The sequence below is a fragment of the Takifugu rubripes genome, chromosome 4, assembly GCF_901000725.2.
Source record: "Takifugu rubripes chromosome 4, fTakRub1.2, whole genome shotgun sequence".
NCBI classification, from domain to species: Eukaryota; Metazoa; Chordata; class Actinopteri; order Tetraodontiformes; family Tetraodontidae; genus Takifugu; species Takifugu rubripes.
In genome coordinates this window covers 14,454,945-14,478,509 of record NC_042288.1, presented here as the reverse complement: position 1 = coordinate 14,478,509, position 23,565 = coordinate 14,454,945, and the positions used below count along the sequence as shown (strand labels likewise).

The 23,565-nt window shown below is 48.1% G+C and overlaps 1 protein-coding gene across 29 annotated transcripts in view; it reads right to left on the bottom strand.

Moving 5' to 3' along the window:
* nrxn1a (neurexin 1a) overlaps positions 1 to 23,565 on the bottom strand; it is a 162,676-nt gene that overhangs the window by 82,240 nt on the left and 56,871 nt on the right. For 19 of the 29 annotated variants that reach the window (XM_029834601.1, XM_029834602.1, XM_029834605.1 and 16 more), the window contains 8 exons: positions 22,588 to 22,749; positions 20,220 to 20,661; positions 14,617 to 15,000; positions 7,881 to 8,084; positions 6,285 to 6,311; positions 1,460 to 1,582; positions 866 to 1,247; positions 41 to 231 (listed from right to left, as the gene is read on the bottom strand). In XM_029834601.1, the coding sequence (XP_029690461.1) occupies positions 41 to 231; positions 866 to 1,247; positions 1,460 to 1,582; positions 6,285 to 6,311; positions 7,881 to 8,084; positions 14,617 to 15,000; positions 20,220 to 20,661; positions 22,588 to 22,749 (1,915 nt within the window). The remainder of the gene's footprint in view (positions 1 to 40; positions 232 to 865; positions 1,248 to 1,459; positions 1,583 to 6,284; positions 6,312 to 7,880; positions 8,085 to 14,616; positions 15,001 to 20,219; positions 20,662 to 22,587; positions 22,750 to 23,565) is intronic. The other 10 variants (XM_029834606.1, XM_029834599.1, XM_029834622.1 and 7 more) reach the window with 1 other exon arrangement.

The window sequence follows — 23,565 nt, the reverse complement described above, 5'->3', positions numbered from 1 at the left end:
TGAAGTGTGAAAAACGCCAGAAACGCTGGCGGCCACGCACCCTTCAGGTCCAGGTTTTTGGCTCCGGTCGTTGTCTGCGTGGTGACCTTGGTGTCGATCTTGACGGTGTGGAGGTTGTTGGTGTCTCTGGAGATGATCACGTTGTGCCAGTTGTTGTCGTTGAGCGGCTTGTTGGAGTTGCCTTTGATCAGGTGGGCCCCGTTCCCCAAGTCGGACACGTAGTGCAGGTAACTGCCATCGGACAGGGCGGGAAACGGGAAACGTGGGAAAAGGGGAAAGAATCCCTGAAAACTAGAGCGAGGAAGTTCTGCTGCCACAGTATCGCCCGCCCCAGCTGTCGCGGGAGGAGTGACAGAACTGTCAGGAGTTGGGAAAAGGTTTCTGGGCTGCACTGAAGAAAACTTCAAAACTTTGATTTACAGGCAATTTGGGATCCACACGCTCGTTTTAATTAGAACGTCGGACTTTAATGTTCCGCTCGCCGAATAAACGCCTCAACTCCAGGCGATACTTAAAAGAAGGCCATTCTCTCGCTGCAAAACGGCGAGAAGAAGGACGCCCCTGCCCGTTTGATTTGCTTTTATGTCGGGCATTTGTTGTGTCTTCCTGAAGATTAGGAAAAAAACAGCAATAGCCGGCGGCTCCTTCAGTAAATACTCTGGCTCAGAGGTGATAAGAAAATAATTTAAATTTGGATCCGAACGGCACAAGAGAACTGTCACGGATTGCATTCTGTTTGGGAAGAGCTGAATAATTAAAACAAGGCATTCATCGGAGGACTAAATGAGGACTAAAACCCAGCTAGCTCTGCTCTCAGCCTCGGGTCTTCACGCTGACAGCAGCAGGTCCAATCAGGACTTCTTACCCTTTGACCAGCTCCACCACGATGAAGTCGTTGCCATCGCCGCTGTTGAAGAGGATCAGGCCGTCGGAGGACGTGGTTTTGAACTGGAAGAACAGGTGCATGGAGTAGTAGGCCTGCAGGGTGGTCAGCGTCACGTAGCTGGAGCGAGACTTGAAGGTGACCGGGTCGGCGACGATGCTCTTGAAGCCGATCATGGCGTTGAGCTCGCAGTAATCGATGTCGCCGTTCTTGCAAAGGTCTATGTAGGCCATGCCGTTAAAGGAGAGGCTCTGCAGGTGCCCGATGAAGTTGGAGGGCACCATGGACATGAAGCGCTTCTCCGTCACGATGCCCGTTTCTATGTTGTGGAACTCCAGCTGGGTGTGGTCACCCGCCATTTGACCTTGGATCAACGGCAGAAGGGAAGGGGGGGAAGTTATGTGGCAGCTAATGTGAATTATCCAGCATGTACGTGACAACATCTGGGTCTTTGTTATTTGTGCTCAACTTTTGGACCGTGGTACAGCTGTGTGCGCTTCGCCGACTTATGTCTGTGGACAACTTTACATTCAGAAAGGGAACAAGTGTCTTTTGTGTCAGGAGGGTGCGAGGTACCTTCCACCGGCGGGAGGTCGTCTACGGTCAGTTTCAAACTCTTGCCCCTCCTGAACACACGTACCGTGTGCCATTCATTATCATTCAGATTCTGACCCGCAAAAATGGTCTCGGGACCTTTGCCTGCGGGACAGTCCAAACAATTGTTAACACGCACACACGCACCCGCCAGCGACAACATTCAAGACAGCCTGGGGGGGGTGGGGGCAGAAGTAGAGTCTTGACAGAGGCAGAATAAAACAAGACATTAAGGTAAACATAGTTAATGAGCCCTAAAAACACATCATTCTGACTTGCATTTGCTGTACTCGTCGCACCATTAGACAGGGGGGCCAATTTCAGCGCTCGCAAAAATATATATTAAAAAAAAAGAGGGAACGGAGGAGCAATTTAGGCCGTCATGTTATCACCACCCTCAATATACAAGCTAACTGCTTTGCTAAAAGTGACAAAATAAACGTGATAAATGGGACCCATCGTGGCAGGTTGGTGCCGGTACCGCCGTCACGCCACTAGGTGGCAGCAAACAACGACAAAAAAAATCTACAGCAAGCCTCCGGGAGCCGAACGTCATTCTTATTCATGAAAGTGCAAAACACCTTTTGATTCCTCCCGTTTCTGCCGCAGAAAATGAAACAATGGCATGAGAGTGATTCTTGGGAGGGGACAAAAAAACCTTTAAAAAGCTAAAAACACGACGGAGGAGTATAGGAAATACAGAATGTGATTCCCCCCCCCCCATTATTAATTAGGCTGACATGACACACTTATGTAAATATTAAAAAGGTGAACATTTAATCTAAAATGAGGCCGTAAACAGCGGCTGCCCAAATGTCTGCATCCTCACAAGCTTCAAGACAAGAACTCCTCGATTTAGAAATTCCAACAGCGTTCCAATTGGGCCAACGCATTACTTTTTCATACAGCCTCCGTCTAAGAGCATCTTTGAATGGGTACAGAGCTCTGATGTGTTCCTGCTGGGCACATATAAGCAAACAGGGCAGCGCGGACGTGCTGCTGCGACTGGATTAATAAACTCTATTCTCCGGACGCCCCGTCGCTGCAGGGACGATTCATCAGGTGACAGATTCCGTCTCCGGCACTTATTTATGGCCACTTGGTTGCTGTTGTCCTACTGCAGCCCTCAGATGGGAACACGCGTCTGAGCGCTCCAAAATACTGGGACAAACTCAATCTCGGAGGCCCCGGTTATGCTTTGTAAGCACTAAACACCGGGGCAGGATTGAAAGCAGGCGACTGGAGAGGGATTACGGGGAGGGAGAGATATGAAATAATGGGATGGAGTTGGACTTGAAAGCGTGCTTGATCTTTGCCTTCCATCATCCCGTCCTTGCCGCTCTCCAAGGGGAGAAAGGAGGGGAGGCGAAGGGAGGTCATTCGTGTTCAGAGGCACATCCCAAGCACGTTCGACATCTGTCCAGCCTTTGTACTCCAGATGTGGCGGCCCTGCGGTGACGTCCTGCCTCAGGCCCCCGGGAGCCACACGGGCCTGTGTGAGAGGATCAGATTATCCAGTTCTGCCCACACCTAACAAGAAAACAGCCCAGAGCTTCCGGACCTGAAAAGGTTTGAGCGATAAAATGGTGGTTATCTGGACCCGTCGGCCACGCCCACTTTGATTGGCAGCTCACGGACGAGCCGGATGCGACACGGCTCAGTGACTTTATCAAGACCTTTTTTCCAAAGTCCCCCAGCAGGTTGGTACTTTGGATGATGCTAATAAAAAGCCAACACTTTAATTAAAGCAGTTAATTTGCTCTTTTATGAGCACCATTGAGCCTCTTTATGAAGCTCTAATTCAGCGCAGCCAATAAGAACATCCTCATAATTGCAGCTGGATTAAGAATATTTTAATTGTGATGTAATTAAGGCTATTTTATTTTTATTACCTAGATATTATTATTACTGAGGGGAAGGCAGATTGGCTTTTGTTGCGTGCAAAAGCGATGTTTTTGTTTCTTTTTCCATGTTCAGAATTTAGATCCTCATCTTTTAAATACCAATTAATCCTAATGAGGGTTGCAGGGGATTCAGTGCCACAGGTTCGTTGTATCCACCCCCCCAAAAAAATCACATGGACCCTTAACTACAAGGAATGTTGTCGGTGTTAATGGGCTGTTTTATATTTGCTAATTCACATCACATTTGTTATGATGTGTGCGATGGGGAACATTTTATTTAAATTTATTCCAATAGTAGAGAGCATTCAGGATAAATGACCAAGCTAGCTCACAGAAGACAGGAAGGAGTAAACGTAATCTAATATTCTGTTGATGGAACAGACGCAACATCATCTCGGGCCTCCTATCAACGCTTCACAGCTTTTTAACACGGTAGAGAAGCCAGCGATTAAATGTCTGACGGCACATTAAAGAAACAGCTTTTAAAGCCGCTGCAGAAGGGCCGTTTACGCTCTATATGAAGAAGATTTGCTACAGGGGCCTCAGCGAAGCTCTCTAGTGCCACATCGAACTGGAGTCGCAACCAAATTTACTATATAAACATTATTATTGCAGGATTTTACAACGGAATATATATTTTTTTCCATTATTTTGGAAAAAGTAGACAAATAAAAGTTAATTAATGTGTGCAAACGTTTGCAAAATGACCAAAAAAAGCAGAAGTGGCCCCTTGAGGGCCGACCCTTACACAGGGACTGACCCTACCTTCACGCCGGTGCAGGAAATCGTGAGACAAGAAGGCCACGGTAATTTTATTGAGAGTTTGTTGTCACTCAGCGCCAGTTAACAGTGTTTAAGGCGGAGTGGCAGCGCCGACAGCTCCGGGCAGCCGCGGGGAGCCGGGGCCCCTAATTGACAGTGATGTGTTCTTTGAGATGGTGCTGAAATTCCTCATCCAGCGAGCTGACTGGAGCTGCAGCGCCTGACAAGACGCATTAATTAGCAGGAGGACAAAAATAACAGAGCAAAATAGCAAGGGCGGTTAAAGAGAGGAGAGGAGCTAAAGACCGACTCTTCTTTCCAGGAACTTCAATTCAACAGTTTCCTCAGACAAAATTAGATCTGGTTCACTTTAAAATGACAATAATGGGGGGGGGGGGGGGGGGGGAACCAGCGGTATTCTGCCTGCTTCTCTATTTTAGTTCAACATCTGAGGAGCAAAACATGTTTGATGGTCTCTCTTTGTGCTGTAGTTTTTAGTACGCTTGAAGGAAACACGTGCAGCGTGTTTTTACCTAAAAGATCAATGAATTTATTGAAAAGTGGCGATAGGGATTATTTTCAGGAGCGTTTGAGCAGAAGTAGGAATGAAATGGGGAGAGAAATAAAACCCTGTTATTCAGATCAGTGTATTAATAGCATGTTCGAGGTCCTAACGTCTTATTTAAATGCAAAAGCATTCAACCCACATTGTTACATTTGGAACAACGGGATTCTGAGACGACGCCACCAAGACTCCAGCGGAGAGGGAGAGGACGCGGCCACACTCCTGTCGGGATCACCGACGCGGCGCGTCCGGCGTTCCAGAAGACGGGCCGGAAGGATCGGATATTATGACTTCAGCGGGGCAGCTATAAATTCCTCATCGGTCCTGAATAATAAATGCTGCCGAGAGTCACCAGCCCAAATATTTCAGCGGAACCCAAACATGCCGGCACGCATGCATAAAAATCTATTCCCTCCCTCCCTCATTATCCCTTTCTTTCTGCTCCGCGAGGCAGGTTAATGAGAATAATAAAACCACACTCTGTATTTCCTCCACGCTTTGAATGGCCTCATCAATCCACGGCTGCCGTCGTGAAATAGGGAGGAGGGAGAAGAAAAAAGGGGGAGGAGAGGAGACGAGGAGAGGAGAGGAGAGGAGAAGAGAGGACAGGAGGAGAGGAGAGGAGAGGAGAGGAGAGGAGGAGAGGGGAGGAGAGGAGAGGAGGGGAGGGGAGGAAGAGGAGAAGAGAGGACAGGAGGAGAGGAGAGGAGAGGAGAGGAGAGGAGAGGAGAGGAGAGGAGAGGAGAAGAGAGGACAGGAGGACAGGAGGGGAGAGGAAGGGAAGGGAAGGGAAGGGAGAGGAGGGGGAGAGGAGAGGAGGAGAGGGGAGGGGAGAGGAAAGGAGAGAAGGAGAGGAAAGGAGAGGGGAGGATGGGAGGGGAGAGGAGGGGAAGGGAAGGGAGAGGAGGGGGGAGAGGAGGCGAGGAGGAGAAGAGAGAAGAGGACAGGAGGAGAGGAGGGGAGAGGAGAGGACAGGAGGAGAGGAGAGGACAGGAGGAGAGGAGGAGGGAGAGGAGAGGAGAGGAGAGGAGAGGAGAGGATGAGAGGAGAGTTGATGAGGAGAGGAGGAGGAGAAGGAGAGAGGGAGAGGAGAGAGGAGAGGAGAGGATGAGAGGAGAGGAGGAGGAGAGGAGAGGAGAGGAGAGGAGAGGATGAGAGGAGAGTTGATGAGGAGAGGAGGAGGAGAAGGAGAGAGGAGAGGAGAGGAGAGAAGGGGAGGAGAGAGGAGAGGAGAGGATGAGAGGAGAGGAGAGGAGAGGAGGAGGAGAAGGAGAGAGGAGGAGAGGCCGTTGTATTGCAGCTGACTGCTACATTTAGATTCGCCGTGTTTCTGCGTCTGACGCCACTTCCACAAGGTCGCGGGGGGGGGACGACTGCCCCCAATGCAAAGTGCAAGTCAGAAAGAGCATCTAGAGCTGCGTTACATCTAGGCCACTCCCATAACTTTTCATCAGTCACATCATGTGAGGCTGCAGAGACAAAAACCAAAACTGTAAACATGCGTCATGACACACGCAACACGGACGCCCAGACTGAATTAGGAGCCAAGAGAGAAGAAAGCTGAACGGTAACTTACTGGTCGTACAGTTTATCCTCATACAATCTAGATGGTGGAGGTGTTGGTGGTGGTGGGGGGGGTCGGGGTGGGGGGAGAATAGATGAGACATCAATTCATCTTTCAATGTTACAGCTGCAGACATCATTAAAGCATCGAGGTCCACCCCTCTGGGGACACACACACGGACGCCGGCCGTCCTCTGACGCTCTCGCCCCGCCACCCACCCCCCCGAACTGCGGGCGGGCTGCTGGCCGTGTTATTTTCTGCAGCCAATGTTGGAGTTAGAGAACGTGGTTAGGTCGGCGGGGGCGCTTCTGTTCATTGTTGCGATTAGATTAGTTAGAGAGCATCAGAATTGGGTCAGAGTCAGGCAGGGCCACAGGGAGGCGTGTCCATCCATCTGTCCGTCCGTCGACATGACGGTCCAGCATCCAAGATCGGGAATTAAGAATAATCTAAATGATCTTAAATGACGAATCGCTGTGTTTCTGTTCATTTCTGAGCCTGATTTTACATTACAGGTGCCTCCGTTTTGACCCCGGTTTACTGCCCCGGGAGCGGCTCTAAGGCCCTCACACACCAGGAAAACAAATTGTGTCTTGCAATTCGTATTCTCACCATCAGGTGCCGCCAAATCTTGCACACCTGTCCTTTGGCCTGAGCCTGAATTTAGGATTTTTTAACAGATGAATTTATAGTTGTAAATGTAGTAATATATTGTTTTAGAGAAAACATCTCTCTTTCCCATCATCCTAAGAAAACAAGAGGGATTGTTACGGTCGATCCAGGTCAGCTTGGTTGCTGTAACTGGTTAGAACAGGTTGATAATGGCAGCATATGCAATCTCAAGATGCTATTTTGTTTTTAAATTTGACCCATTTAGACTGGACTCCTTCCCAGTTGGCCCTGCTTGTCGTGTGTCGTCAACCACAGCAGAAAAGTGGGCGCAAACAGCCAGAGACACGACCACAGACCTTATCCGTGATGGGAATGCTCTGATTTCAGGAACACGGATGAGAGGGAAGGGGCAGCTCCGCCTGCCTGGTTAGTGTGAGTGCTGCTGTGTCTTCCATGATGGGAAAATGAGCATCCGCGGGTGGAACGTGGTCTTAAGCAACACTTTTGTGCAAAGGAAATTAATTTGTGATTCCTGGTATTCCTGATGTCCCAGGTGGGGGCAAAACACCAGCAGGGTGATCAGCTAATATCAGCCCCACATTTTCTGATTTCTAAAGTCACAAAATCATGAAAACGGGCCCAGATAGTTGATAATTAGTTGTATAGTAGGTGGCTGCTGCATCTTATTAACCATAAAAACTATTTCTTCCCTGAATGTAAATTGGGCTAATTGGAAAACGACCAGTAGAGAGACGCGTCCACTCCAACGCCGTCCGCAGCCGGTTGTTGAATTCAGGTTAGCTGATGGAGCGGACAGAGAGCATTCCCTGCTGGATGAAGGCAACTGTGTGTTCAACTGGCAGTGAGCGCAGAGTCGCAGACTCATGGCATTGAAAGCCTTTCATAGCGTGTGTGTGTGTGTGTGTGTGTGTGTGTGTCTGTGTGTGTGAGACATCTGCTGATGCTGCGGCCGCCTGTGTGCATCCGCGGCGTTACCTAAATTGACAGTCAGGCGGACGCGGCCGCTCTCCAGCTCCAGACGCAGCGTGTCACCCGAGTCCCGAGACGTGGTGGCGATCAGGATGCCGTAAGCCCTCTGCGAGCGGAAGCGCAGGGACACGTCCTCGGCTTCTGTGTGCATCACCACCGGCAGCTGGACCTTCATAAACTTGCTGCCATCGTAGCTGAGGATGGTTGCCTCTGCATAAGCGGACAGAAACAGGAGGCCCGGTTAAAAACTGCAGGTCTGTGATCGGCGCTGCTGTAAAGTAATACCCTACTTGTGAGGACAATTTAATGCAGTGAGAGGAACACATTACACGAGGAGGGTATTTAATAACAAGGTCACCCGACGCAGCGAGGGAGGCTATTATATGTCTTTTAGACAAATGCACTCTGCTGATGCCACTCTGATAATAGCTCTGCAGCGAGGACGCCCAGCAGCCTGCACAGCCTGGTCATCCACTATCAAACCCATTTGGAGGGGAAAGATTAAACCACAGAGATGACAAACGCGGGGACGGCTGCAGACTTATCCGGGGGCGTCTTGGACGGCAGGTGTTCTCCCGGAGACGTCTGCTATGATTCTGTGGGCTGGAGTCGGGGAAAGCAAAGGGTAAATGGCGGGTGTCCGCGGCGAGGACTCCGCCCACCTGCGCGTGATTCCCCTGAGGCCGCTGTGGAATCTTCGGGGACGGTTTGTGATGTTCTGACCGAATCTCTCAACCCCAGACGGCGCACCGGTTCGGTTGTATCGGGTTTGCTTCTCTTGAACATCTTGTCTGGAGCTCTAACTGCGCTGCCTCGGCCAGATCTCCCTGAAGCTACACGAAGGCGAGATACAAACCTGATTCATCCATCCTGATTCATTCACACATGCGGTTTTTGGTAGTTAGGTAGGTGAGCGGCTGCCTGGGGAGGCAGCAGGAGGCCGGAGCAACATGGCTGAACCACAACCCAATAACAGCCATTACTGAGCTGCTGATGATGGAAGGAGAGTGGCAGCGGGCGATAGTGTACCGACGAACGCACGCCACCTCACCGCCACTCCTCCATCACAGGCAGCCAATGTCACCCCCTCCCTCCGGGATGACTCTGTCAAATTTCTTACCCAAATCCAATTTCTCCGGGGCCTCCTGGGATGTGCAGCAGATGACAGGAAAGCGTAACAAACGAGCTCTCGCTGCTAAACTGTCTACTTCCTGCCAGGCGGCGACAGGAAGGAGCTGCATTTAGAAACCCGGGCAGGGGCGGAGAGAAACGGGCCAATCAAACGCCCGGACCGCTTTGAGAAACGTTTGTGGCTGTACGATTAGACCAAATGGGGGCGTTTAAATACAAACGGTGTCTGCTGGAGTGCCGGCGCTCCAGAGATTGACGTGAAAGTCATGACCACCCAGCTGGGGGGGGGGGGGGGGGGGGCAGTTCCACTCCAGCACGTCTGGAACGGCAGCCGTGATCGCCGTGGACGGTTGAAATCATCAGGTTTTTGTTGTCGAATGTTGGTGGCAGCTGCCAACATGTTACTTTAACATAGTTATTAAAGATAAAGAACTCCGGTGGACCTCGTGTCCAGGATAACTGAAGAAAACAGCACATTTACGCGTCCACTTTAGCGTTGTTTGACTAAAGTGCCATAAAAAAGTCCAGAGTGCAAAATTACAGCAACTGACAAGTGAAGGAGCTGTATATAAAGCAAAGGGAGCAAAAAACACCTTCCAAAAAAAAGCCCAAATTCCTTTAATGGCACTAAGCATTTAGTACGAGGATAAACTGACAAGGCTGGATTTCTGGTGTTGGCCCAGCAGGAGGCTGTCAGAGGGGAGATGGAGCCCAACCAAGCGTTCCGTTCCAGCCTTGTGAAGCACAGCGCCGCACTGTTTCACAAGAAAACAAGAAGGGATTGCTGTGGGGGGGCCCCCACTTACAGAAATAACAAATAAGGCTGTGCCACCAACAAGAGCGGTGAGAAGGGGGGGGGGGGGGCGGCGCTACCAGCTGGATGTCAAGGTGCAATACTGATTCCTCACAGTTATCAATCAATATTCAAAGCTGTGGCTGAGTCACTGCTCCTCCTGTGGAGCTGCACATGCTCGTGCACATTAGTGCGACAGGCCAACAAAGGGCACGTTTGATGACCGACTCCTGATGGGAGCCACCGGCAGCTGACAATTTAAGTGCCCAAAATAAACAGGCCGAGCCAGTTCATTTCATCCCACCTGCATACAGTAAATAATCTAATCCATCATCCTGGAACGCTCTAACCAGGCGGCCTCATGCTGCGGCGCGAAGCCGGTGTTAGTGAAGGTGCACCCACGCTGACGTTCCTCCACACGTTTGACCCGTAGAACCCAGAACCCCCCCCCCCCCCCCCCCCCCCCCCCCCCCCCCCCCCCCCCCTTACCTTTGATATTAAAGGAAGAAAAACAAGTTTTCCTTGAAATCAGCACCTTTCTTCATTCCTAAATACAGGCGACCACCACAAGTCACTTCCTGTTCCTGTCACATGACTGTCACCTGATCACAAAGGTTTCCTGACCAGTTTTCTTTTTGCTTAAAGGCAACCTACGTTCATGTGTTCTATCAGTTTACTTCTCTCTGTGACTGTTTTCATCAGTAAATGTAATTTCCATGGTAATCAGGGAAGATTGGACGCCACGCGAACGTCCAAGCCGAGCAGGACAGGCAGCGTCCAGGCTCACGCAGCGCTGGTACATTTCAATATCTCACGACAAGCTAGAAGTGATGCAGCACTTACAGGAGCCACGATAAAGAGGTTACATGTGCCTCCCTGCTGTGTTGAGTCATGATGAACTTTCTCTCTCCTTCGCCAGTAACATTCTGCACATTCTCTGCCTGCAGGCACGGCTCCCATTTTCCTCAGAAACCCTGACTTGAAGGCCACAAACGGAGGTCAAAGATGGGGGCACCGTGCCTGGTTGGTGTTATTAAAAGCAGGCATCCATCTGTTGTCCATGTAAACTAATGCAGATGCTGTTTGGAACCAAGCGCATCATACCTCATTAGGGGGTATGTGCTGCGGTGCACCTACGCTACTCTGCCATCTGGGAGGCCGCCTTAGCCGCTCACTGTAAGACTAATATTTGGGCTAATTAGCAACTGGAGGAACAGTGGAGAAGTAGACATTTGGGATGTGAGAGGGGAAATTGCTTTGTCTGCTTAATTAACATTGTAAAATAGGGCAAATAGCTCCATGGTTCTATTCAAGAGCTCCACCTCCTGCTCCTCGCGCTCCTCGTCGGCGCCCTCCTCCGCCATATGTAGTAGCTGTGTTTTGCCACCGGGTGGTACACCATGCATGGATAAGTGAGAGCTCAGCTAATTCTTTTGACAGCTCCTCGGCCTGCTGGTGCCTGCTTCGTCCTGCTAGTGCGGAGGCAATCTGGAGCCACGAAAACAGCTGGCGGCGTTCCAGGCCCCATCTTCTCTACCACCGCTCCCACACAAAACCATAAATGATGCCAGTCTCCAACACGGACCAGAGACGACTGGAAGACACATGGCTGTGGAAGCCAGGAGAGGCTCGTTCAGGGAGCAGATGAGGGGAGGAGAGGGGAGGCAATGGCGTGCGCAGCTGCACCATTTCCCGCTATTGTTTGGAGTTGAGGTCAGGCTGGATTAGATATTTTTGAGTCCAAAGACACTCTGAGGAAAACGTAATTATCCCAGTGAAGTGAAACAATCTGGATCCAGCGCCCATTCCGCTTCCCCCATGCACTCTGCCCTAATTCCTGTCAACTCATTAGCAGGAATGAAAGTGCACGAGGAGATCGGCCATAACGACAGTGTCGGAGACAGGAGTCAGGACTCTGCTTGCCTCGCTTGCTCCTTTGGTTCTTCCTCTCAGCTCCATCCTGGAATTCTGTCACGTGTCAGAATGCAGAGGACGTTGGATCGTCCCTGCCGCCTTTGCTTCTGCCAGGATCCTCCGGTAACCAGCAGCATTAAGCCAAACACGCTCCGCGGCCCAACTCTGGGATCGTCTTACGCAATGTGCAAGAATAAAGGTGAAAGAGTCACACGGAAACCGCGGAGCGCCGTGCGACTGTGTGGGATGCGTTTCATTCCAGCTGGAGTTAATGTGCTATTTTCCTTTTTTTTCCCTTTCTTTTTCCAGGAAGAGAAAACTTGACTCTTGTTCCCACGCAGATGCATCGTGCTGGGATAAGAACGTGACACGCTCCGGCTGTTTTTGACATCTGTTCCTAAACAGTGTCCTCATCTGCTGCTCCAACCTTTTCGGAACATTTTTGGATAAGAGCAGCAACCTGAGTGAGGATGGAGAGCAACAGCCGAGATCTCTCCCAGTTCTCGTGTCAAGTCGCGCCTGACATGGGAACAAACAGACCAAAGGTCATAAAACAGAGCACAAATAATGCACTCATGTAGTGAACGGAACCTGATTGGATGAGGAAAAGGGGGCCCTCTTCAGGCAGATAACTGAGGCTTCACCCAAATTTTAAAAAAAAACACTGATGGAAACTGATATAATATATAATAAATGTAGCCTTTTCTGTGGGTGTCAGCACGTGGCTCCGAAAGTGGCTCTGGGTCGACGTGTCTAGCAAATTTCATGCATGTAAGTGAAGTTGAGGGGAATTTCCATTTTCAGATCTTCGTTGTGCAATCTCTTCTGGATAATCGTAGTGAGCGACTGGACCGCGTGTTCCTCTTCAAAGGGGAATAAGAAAAACAAACTGGTCTGCGTTGGAATGTGAAGCGTATCTGCTTGGCCTCCAGGAAGGCACGCTAGCACCGTGGAGAAGTGGGACGGAGTTGACAGCCAGAATAGTTGGCAGGGTGTTCATTTTATAGCAAGTACAGATTGAGAAAGGTCGCCTCCGAGCGAGGGGGTTTTGGAATGGAGTCTGGCCTCAGCTCTCTGCAGAACTGAGCGTTCTGGCCATTTGCTTTTTAAACCAAAAACAGGATTCCAACTCCATGTATGGGATTTTCGCTCCCCTCTACTTGCGGGAGGCGTGTTGTGGCGGCGTGTGACGGTGGCAGAGGGAGGTCAAATGCACCAAATGGACGACGCGTCGCGCTGGTGCGTGCGCGGGACAACTAACCTCGTTACATGTTGCGGGTCTCGACCAGCGCCCAGACCTCCCCTGCCTCCCCGAGGTCGCCTCTGGGATCCGAATCCGAGTATTGCGAATTACTTTCACGCCCTGCTGGCTAACGCTCAGGCTCCTTCGCCGACAAAACCTGACAAATGACTTGCCTGTGTAACATCAGCCACTATTACTACATATGTTTTCATTGTAAAGCTTTTATAAAACTTTAATAATACTATTATTTCATCAAAGCAAGACTTTTTCCAAGACTACTGCAAGTTGTTACATATAAATACATTTGTTGACTCGGAATAGCCGCCATGTTAAATACAGGAGACACTGCAGACCTGGGCCAAGCGTTAAACACTTCCAGCTCTCGACAGCAGGGATTCTCTGTGAGCTTCTAGCTTTCTGTTCTGCTTTGGAGATTGTTTATCCAATTAGAGCTCCACGTGTTCATGGAGATTGCGTTTCCCAGCCGTTCTGGCGTTCATTAACAGAGAACTGCAGTGATGACAGTTCAGCGGACACTCGCGGCGCTGTTTCACGGCTCAAATTATAAGCCAAGCGTGATGAAATAATCCCCGGCGTGGTTCTATGGTCCAGATGTTGTGCTGGTGTACGGATCCTTTCTCCATAGCTAACTAGTTTGTAACAGCTGCTTGTCAGGTTACAGGCTTGATTTTTAATTGAGAACTTGGGCATCCGTCTGTCTGCTTCGGCCTGCTCATCTACAAGAATAAGCTGTTAGGAAATGATAGAAATCAATGCCAGCGACTCAAATGAGCTAAAAACTCTGGCAGACCTCTCACACCTTTCAGCTACATAGCTCATTATATCTATTTTTAACCCTTAACTCTAATGACTAGCTTGATTAGGCCACGGACTAGTCATCAAGACGATGGTCAAGGGAAGTTCCCTAAGGTGGATATTTTAAATCGGTCAATCCTGAGACATCCTGCTTCCAAGAATGTGAAGATTGGTCTTTGTTTTATAATGTTAGGGCTTCATCATGTTGTCGTCTAGTCTAATAAGGAAACAGCTTAAAAGTTGCTGCGCTCCTCTATAAGGTCTTTAAGAGCTAAAGTTCTTGGCGGACTCTTGAACAATCCCCGATGGTACTTCTATTCTCAACAAGTAATTAGGATGAGTATTCGGCACCGGGTCCAGTCATGAGCGAGTGGTTTGATGAGCCAAATGCTTAGCAGAAGACAGCCAATTTACAGGCCAGTGTGCACGGCGGACGTGGCCCGCAGCGCATCAACCGGGCATCCGTCACCTGCCAGTCAGCGTCGATGAACGTCAGCCACTCAGCACTCGACCTGCCTGTCTGGGACTTTGCATCTCCGCTTGCACGTTCTCAGACTTACTTTGCTCCGGGTTTTTGTTTAAATGCTGTGGAAATTCCATTACACGCCTGGATAAGAGGCTTTTGTCTGGTGCTACTGTACAAACTTCACTTCAAAAGAGCTCAGACGATAATTAAAATACGGTGCCTGCGCTTAAAATGGGTGCTTTTCCGGTTCCTGTGAGCCCAAATATATTCACATTTTTGCTGATTCATGCCCACCTCAGCTATGTGGGTGTGAAAAGGTGGGCGCGCGGCGCTGCGAAGCGTCGTAAACCAACACAGAGCGTTCTGCAAAAAGTCCTACCTCTTTCGCAGGAGCGGCCCAGGTACCCGGTCCCAGAGCAGTCGCACACGTAGCGGTTCCAGCCTTCCCGGCACACGCCGTTGTTTTGACAGGGGTTGCTCAAGCACTGTTTGGGAGGCTCCTTGGAGCACGAGGGCTTGACCCCGGCCGCCTTCTGGATCTCGGCCAGGCGGCGGACGTCCTTACTCTGTCCATCAATGAAAAGATCCCGGATGCAGCCCACATAGCCGTAGTTGAGTAACGCCGTCCACACCTCAGTGGGGAACACCATGCCCAGCTTGTTCTCTGGTAGACCTCCAAGGTAAAGATTATCATCCAAGTCCAAGATCTCACTTTCCCCAGGGGCCATGTAAGCGGTGCGTAGAGTGTTGATGGAAATGGTACCTAAAAATAAAGGAAACATTGGTACAGGTGCTTTTTTGCTGCTGTGTAATTGACAGTGTGATACCACATATTTCATCCCTCCTGCTCTGCATCATCCTCTCTCACGAGCTGCATATCCTACATCTATAAATCATCCTACTGATGGTCATTTTGGCTTCCTTCATGTCCTTTTCCTCTTAATCTGGCCACTGGTATTTTGTCGCTCCCCCACCTGTGGTCTCGCTGTCAAAACTCTTCAGAAACATGTTAGGAGGCCCAATCATACGTGATTTGATGAAGAAATTAGCTTAATTAGTGCTATCTATCCAGACAGAGACAGGGTTTTCTTCGTTTACAGTGACTGATGAGGGATGATAACACACATTAATCACAGGACAGCTAGTCTATTAGTAGCCTAATCTAGGACCCCTCGGAGTATCCTCTCCATTTTCCTTGGACTTCCCATAATAAATCTTCTTTATCTATAAAGCAGTGGTCATAAAAAAAGGAGAGGAAAAGAAAAATGATTGCTGCCTCTTTCATTTTGGCCGGCCAACCGACTAAAAAGATAAGGGGAAAAAGCCCATCATAGCCATCTTTTAGAACTTGATTAAGGGGCTAGGGGTTGTTTTTTTTTCACCTTGTCTCTCCGTATGTTTGCCCCCGCCAACACATAAACCTGCGCCGAGACTTTGTGTGTTTCCTCGCCATGATTTATTGCTCTCATTCAGGTTTAATTCTCGATCTTGAGCGCGGTAAACAACACCGGACATGACTGGACTGTAAAGCTGCGGAGAGGAAGGCCTCACTGACTCAGACCGCTGTGATTAATTTGTATATGGATCTGTTACTCTTGGAGTAGAAGCCACTGTGAATCGGTAATTAATGGCAGCTGCCCGAGTGTGCGTCTGGTAATCTATATACCTCACTGCCGAGGATCTGCACTGGCCACTGATGCAGAGGAGATAGAAAATGAAAACGAAAAAAAAAATCATCATTTGCATTTTGAGTGGCAGGTGCAAACCATGACAGAATTAGCATGATTAACTATTAGCCAATAGCCTTTAGCCTTAGTTAGAGATAGATGGATTGATCAGATGGCAGCTAAAGCCCAAATTCGCAGTAATTAACCTGATCCCGCTCACATGGTCCAGCTCTTTTCTCAAGGCTTTGGTCTCAGCATCTGTTCTCGCTAGCGATCTATCTCACGTCTTAGCTTTCTCCCACCGCAGCTGTTGTGACTTCCAAGCTCTGGACACTTGGCAAGAGCCGCATCTCATGCAGCCAGAACAGCTCCCTTCAGGTAACAGCTAACGAGCTCACTACAAAACTCAAACTCATTATTGTGGGTACTTTTTTTTTTCCTTCTTCTTTTTGGTCATGCAGGGGTCTGGCATGTCATTGTGATGGAAGTATCTACTTCCTTTCCATATATTCTCACTGTATGACAGGAAGTAGTGGTGGGATCTAGCCTAGAATCCCCTTTGGTTTTAGCACCGCTTTGTAAAGACTGGAAAAAGAGGAGGAAAAAAAAAACAGTAATGGCCTTTTAAATAGTTTAATATGTGCTCATAAATAGTAAACAACACCAGATGTACGGATGGTTGTCTAAGTTGATAAAAGTGGCAAACAGGAGAAGAATGTCATCATATTTTATCCATCTGTTCAGAGAGCCCTATTTACTTGTCACAATCATGTATAGGAAGGCGTAGACAGCAGGGTTTCAGAAGATTCTATGCATTCCCATGGGGACATCTGCCACCACCACGCTAGCAACAAAAAACATACATATGCACATTGGAGGAGCTATGAAAGTCAAAACTTTCATAGCCCAGAGGGAAGGGAACGCGTCTCCTCTAATGCGAGTGAACATAAAAGAGGAGGAGATGGGTAAAGAACAAGATGTTAACAAGGAGATAAAGTTGTCTGGGAAAGGAAGAAAAAGAGGAGGAAGTGGGGTATATGATGGCAGATAAAAAGGCAAATAAAGGAACACAGCAGCTGAGGATATCTGAAGAAACAATGGCAGTTAAAGAAGGTTTAAAAGTGGTCAGTGAATATGGGAGACTATTCAAAGGCCGACATACTCCATAACCTCGTAAGTCTGAGTGTTACTACAGCAGCAATGCTGAAGGAGTGACAGATCTGCACTTCCTGCACTGGCTGCAAGGCTCAACATGGCCTGATGTCCCTTAACCCCACACACACATCCCCAAAACATGTTAGACGGAGGATTACCGCAATCCAGTTAAGGCGATACAGCCAAACCTCTCCATGTGATTGGATTCCCCCTCTCCGTCGGAGTGGCTGCGTGCGCGGATGCTGCACGTTCTACAAAGTGTGAAGGAGTGGCGGCCATGATTTTGGCAGGAAGTGAGCGATGTCTGTGGAACCTCTTTGATGACTGACCTGCAGCACTCCCCAGCCCAGAAGCCCTCACTTAAAAGCAGAAAGTCTTTTAGCGTCTCTAATGCATTGAGTTTTAGGAGATGTTAGCATTTGCTTCCTGAACTAAAAGATGGCTAAACTTGAGAGGACACGAACCATGATCCGCCACACTTGCAGCTGTAGCCTGTAGCGCCTGTAACGGTCTTATCGCCTGATAAAATATGGTTATTTTGATTATACGTCATTTTTAGATGTAACTTGCAGCTTTGATATCTTTATATTGGGACTTTTTCTTCATTTGTTTAAGCTAAAGATGTTGGATGCAACGGCTAAAGGCTAAAGCCATGAATGTGCTTTTAAAATAATGAAACACGGCCGTCAACGCATGCGATAAATAAATGACGCCTAGCTCAACGGAGCAGTTTATTACTTGCACATTCACGCTCCCCGATTCATTTTGCTCGCTGTGCTTCTCACATTTGGCAGCCGACCCTGCAGCGCTGCTGCCAGAGGACTTGTCATGTTTACAGCTGGTCATATGCTGAATCTCCATCTCTTCCATGTGAACGCCTGCACGGATATCCAGAATCCACCAGGATAATAACCAGGGTTGCGTGAGTGCCGAAAGTGAATGTTAGGTTCAGTAAACTCAGATGCTGGAAAAGAGAACTGGCGGCTATTTTCTTTAGGTATGCATAAAGTATCAAAGAAAATTCACCTTCTCTTTATATTTGGAACGCTTTTTCTCTTTTGCCGTTATGCCGTTTAGCAAAAACTATAAAAGACTAGTGTAAAATTGGAGGTCAAACATGAATTTCTATTTCTAGTCTACATGGGATGGTTGAAAAACGAAACAGTTTTTACTATAGTAAAAGAAAATGCATATTCTGCCTCTAAAATGGACTCTGGGGTGGGGGCAAACCCACGGCCCTCCACTCTAACAGCAATAACCACTATACCACCATGCTCTTCCATATTGACTTCCCAGGATTGATGGGGGGTCGGGACCCCGCTGGGCGCTCCGACACCCAGGAATAAGCAAAGGGATGAAGACGACGCAGCTCCTCAGTGTCTGTGTGAATACGAGCTCTAATTTATGGAACCGACTCAATACAAAAGTCCGTATTTAGAAGGGCTGTTGTCAAGGCTTTTGTAATAGTGGATTTGCACAAATTTTCTACTTCATGCACCATTAAATTTACATGCACCCAGTGGGAATGGAAGTCACACAGGACCTTTTCAAAACAAAAGGACTGAAATACTCCTAATATGCCGTGTGATGTATTATACACTCCACAATAATGGCGTATTGTGTGGCTTAAGGGACTGACAACACACACGAGTTCAGATATAGGAGGACGGCACGTGCACGCATCCACAATATGAGTTAAAAATTGCACATTCTCTGCAGCTTTGGAGACTCGGTAAGGGCACAAAGGTCGTTGTTTAGCCTTAATCCACAGACAATAGGAAGCGGCTTTCAGAAGTCGCTCTGTAAGAGGTGGCGACTTGAGGAAAAGAGGGGAAATCATTGTGAAATGTCATTAGTGAGAAGCTCAGCACAGTACAGCACAGTGCAGTAACTGTCTCGGTCCTGGGAGAGACCACCTCCTGTTTCCATGGAAACGCAGGAAGGGTAGACAGAGAGAGCAGCAAATGGAGAGAGCTCAGCTAACAAAAAAGGAGATGTTTGATAGCTTTTGTGTATTTGTGTGTGTGTGCGTGTGTGTGTAATATAGGAGCATGTGGGCATTACAAGACAGATGATGAGCACAATCTAATTTAGGGAGACAGCCTTCCTTATTGTCTGGCTACCATAATTAGATTTTGTTTAGATTTATGATATTTGAAGTCACCCACATCTTTTCTTCCGTGCTGCATGAGATAAATCCAAAGAACCGAGCACTGAAAAACCGTCTGTGACGCCACTGACTGTCCTCAACTTCAGTAATTGAGCTGAATTGATATTGACAATTCCCAAAATTAACATTTTGGTGACTAATGTGGCTACAAAACATGAACCGTACCTGCTTTCACTGAGGCAGGGCTCAATATAGACACCAAACCGGTGCTTGGTGGCGGGGTAATGAAACAGTTAATCTAATTTCCACCTCTTAAGATGGAATGGAAAACATGGTCAAGGGGTATATCTAATTTGCAGCATGACATTGCAAGGCCTTGGCTCTAAGCACACACTAACAAATTGCTGCTTAGATAAGCAGATCAACAGGGAGCGGAGGGGTGCAGCCCATGGCTCAGAGGACAGGATGAGAGGGAGGGCAAAGGTATTTGTGGTAAGTGTGCATCAGATATGATAACACGTGTCATATTGATTCAGGGGGTCGAAGTCTTCAGATTTGCATTAAAGCGGGTTTGTGCAATAGTGGGTCTTTAACTGTGACCCTGTGGGTTGGACTAAGATGACACGGAATCAAGCATTTAAAGCAGGGGTGGGCAAATCCAGCCCTCGAGGGCCGTATCCAAGCCAGACCTTCTGTCCTACAGGTAAATACTTTCACCTGGGGTTCCATTTACCTTGGTGAAAGCGGTTTCTCCCTGGTAGGATGCAAAACCTGGCTGGATTCTAGCCTTCATGGATTGGAGGATCAGAGGAGGTCAAATTTATTCCTCAAGGGTTGAATTCAAGCCGGGATTTGCATCCTACCAGGCAGGAAATGCTTTCAGCAAGGTAAATGGAACCCCAGGTGAGAGTGTTTACCTGCAGGACAGAAAGTCTGGCTTGGATATGGCCCTCGATGCCCACCCCTGATTTAAAGTATGTAGTAGGTAGAGTTTGGACGGATCTAGTTTGTAAAAAAAAAAAAAAAAATGCTATAGAAGCAGAAAAATACCTGATCTGCCATCTCTCTGGAAGTCTACGTGGTACCACTCTCCATCATTGACTTTCTTGTTGACCGCCCTGGTTTTGGTGGTTCCCGAGCCCATATCCAGCAGCAGGTACAAATGGCCATCCAGCATCTCGATGGCAAAGAAATCCACCCTGGGAGTCTGGGGAATCTTGGAATCTTTCGGCTGCTGCTTGGACTTCCCGTGGCTGAAGAGCAGAAGGCCGTTGGGCTCCGTGGTGCGGAAGTCAAAAGAGATGGAGCCCGTCTTCTTGGCGTTCCACTTGTTGAGAACTATGAAAGACTCGGGTGTCTCGAACGTGATGGGGTCCAGGGTAGCCACGTTCTCACACTTGAAGGCCACGGTGCCGTGGATCTTCATCTTGGGATCGCCCAGCTTGGCCAGCCTGGACAGTTCGAGTCTCACGTCATTGTTTTTGTACACAACCTAGAAAGAATTAAATAAAAAAAAAGAAAACTGGTTAATTCTGACCATGAGATGTGGTCTCCCAACCACAAGTCAAGACTCCACTGAGCTCTTTATTACATTTACATTCTCAAGCACAGCACTACAACATTCCATGAAGTGACCTTCCGATTTGCCGAATATTGTTCCTTGCAGGACACATTTGTTACTCTTGTGGATAAGGCTGCCCATGTTCTTGGTTTGTTGCCACGTGTTCACTTGAAAACGGGGACACATCCGATGGGATTGTGTTTGCGTGGAGCTTCATGTTTATCACCGAGTCAGATCGGCTCCGTCTGACTGTTCAGGTAGATGCTCACAGGGGCACATTAGCATCAGGTTAGTTAGGCTTAGCTTCTGGTAAATGGGTTTCATGGCTGACTGTATCAGACAACAAGGAAAAGAATATTAATGTCAGGCTTTTATTTTATTCCCTTATCTTTATTTTTATCCTGGTTGAACAAAAAACTCTCCTTTGTTGCAAATTACATGAATAAATTAAAGAATAAAATGAATGAAACTATTAATTAGACAAGAATTGCCTGACAGCACAGGGAATGGGGAAAAAAGTGAAAATGGTGGAGGGATGTTCTCCTCTCTCCTGGACAGAAAGGCCACGTTTACAGAGTCCAAGTGTTGCAGCGTTTGTTGCAAGTACTTGTCATTAAGCTAGCTTAGTTATCAAGCTAGCCCTAAGACGGCTGAGCTAGCACTGCGCCACTGTTTTACCACCGGAACCAGCAGCCAGGCAGGGCAGAAACAGAGCAAAATAATTGTGTGATGCTGTTTCAGAAACAACAGGAGTGCGACATGCACACAACACATGCGAACTTCTGTCAAGACGCCGGTCTTTGATTCCTCTGTAGGAATTGATGCACCAAGCTTGTCAAGGTAAATTAAACCAACCATTGATTTTACAGTGAGCAGGGTTACTGGATCCTTTTAGTATTGACATCCGCATGGTGCAGTAAAACTAAATAATACAGGAACAAATAACACGGGGGGGAATTATGTATGTTTCACAGCTACTGGGAACACTCACACACGTGCACTATAGTCTGGAGCAATCTGGTGGATGGATCTCAGGACACTGGGAGCAGCAGCTGTAGTTAGCAGAGAGGCCAGCTCACAACACCCGTCATACTCACCAGGTTGTCAACCCATTTACGGCACCTTAGAGACATGTAGTTAACTGAGACACACCCTTAACAGCCAGACTTGTAATGAGCTACACACGCCGTGCAGACACAATGTACTGCACCCGACCTGCTCATTAAACCGAGCTGCCTCGGACCTCTTCGAGAGGTTGTCAACGCAGAGGACAGACTGTGCTCGAGGTGCGAGACAAAAATGTAGGGCAGCAAAGGAGCAAGTGGAAGAAGGCAAGGAGGAGAGAGGGAGAAGCTTTTCAATGAGAAGCCACTGGATCTACCTTTCTAGTGGATGTTTTTCCATCTAGATATCTTTATAATGTACCCCTGGTGGTTCAAGTACTAAATGCTGTAGGTCAAAATCCCCATTAAGCACCTAAAATAAATAGTCCTACCATACAGCTTCAAGTGAAAGGTATAACTTATGAAGCCTTCGCTGAGGAAATTACTTGCCAAACCATCTCTTTTTTTTATCTCTAGGGGTGAAGTATGGAATAATAATGGCGTGCGCCCCTTGCTTTTACAGTGAACCCTGCAACAAGATGAACAGTTAGAGCGGTGCCTTCAAACCCTCGTTCGAGTGGGATGAGGGGGCGGAGGAGCGAAAAAAGTTTACAAGAAAAAGACGAGAAAGAAATTCAAGTAAACTGTAAGCGATGAGACCAGATCAGTCCGTGGGCAGAGGGATGTGTTCTGATGTCCAGAAGGTGAGGACGGTCCGACTGCCTGACACCCACCAGTACAAGAGAGCCTTTACCTCCTTCAGACAGCCCATGAAGTTGTTGCTGACTGGAGATCCGGGGAGGTCAGCCGTGCTGGGACTCCCTCCAACGTAGAAAAAGTCGTCCGAACCTAGCATGGTGTAGTCCTCTTGAGTGTAACCCGTGGTGGTTAGAATTCCATCCACGGATATCGTTACCTAGACAACGAAACACACGGAAAAGTGCAAACTGTACTCAGACGGCCGTTTTTATTGCAGCATGAATGATTTTTCCTTCTTGTTGTCAATGACAGGCGGGCCTCTTTTTGTTTTAATCCCATTTTCATGTCTGTCTTCAAGGTCTTTTTGCTTGTTTTTGCTCATGTTTATTTTGTCCATCTTTATTAGTTGGAAGAGTTGAAACCTTCAAAGGAATGTTACTGGAGTTAGTGAAAGTTAGTGAACTGGAGAGTTAGTATAGCCCTGGTGCAACTCAAAAGTACTTTAGCAGACACAAAAATGGTGTTAGTAGGATGTCAACTGGGTTAGTTTAATCACCAGTCTCACATTAGTACGTCCAGCAAAAGATATCGAAAACGTGCCAGGTTGCTCCAAAAAGCAGTTATCCTAAATTATAGGACAATGGCTGAGGAGGTTAGACACAACCGTGCATGCATTTGGCTTTTCTTTTTGATCGTGGCCGTACAAAACGAAAAAAGTCCCAAGCCCACATTCGGGATGAAGAGTGTTTTTGCACAATGCATGCAGGGCGCTTACGACCACTACAAAAGCCACAAAAAGAAAAAGTGCAAGAGAATCGGGGGTTACAAACATGGGGGGGGGCAGCGTGTAACTCAGCAGCCATGCCATGCAAAGTGAATGGAGGGATACGACTGGCTGAGGCAAAGAGCGTCAGGGGAGGAGGCCCTCAATATCAGCCACAGTCTGATAGAAAAAGGCTGGAAATGATGCTCCTAAAAAACGTGGATCAAACAGAATTGGACAGGAAACAAAGAGGGTGAAACCAATGAATGG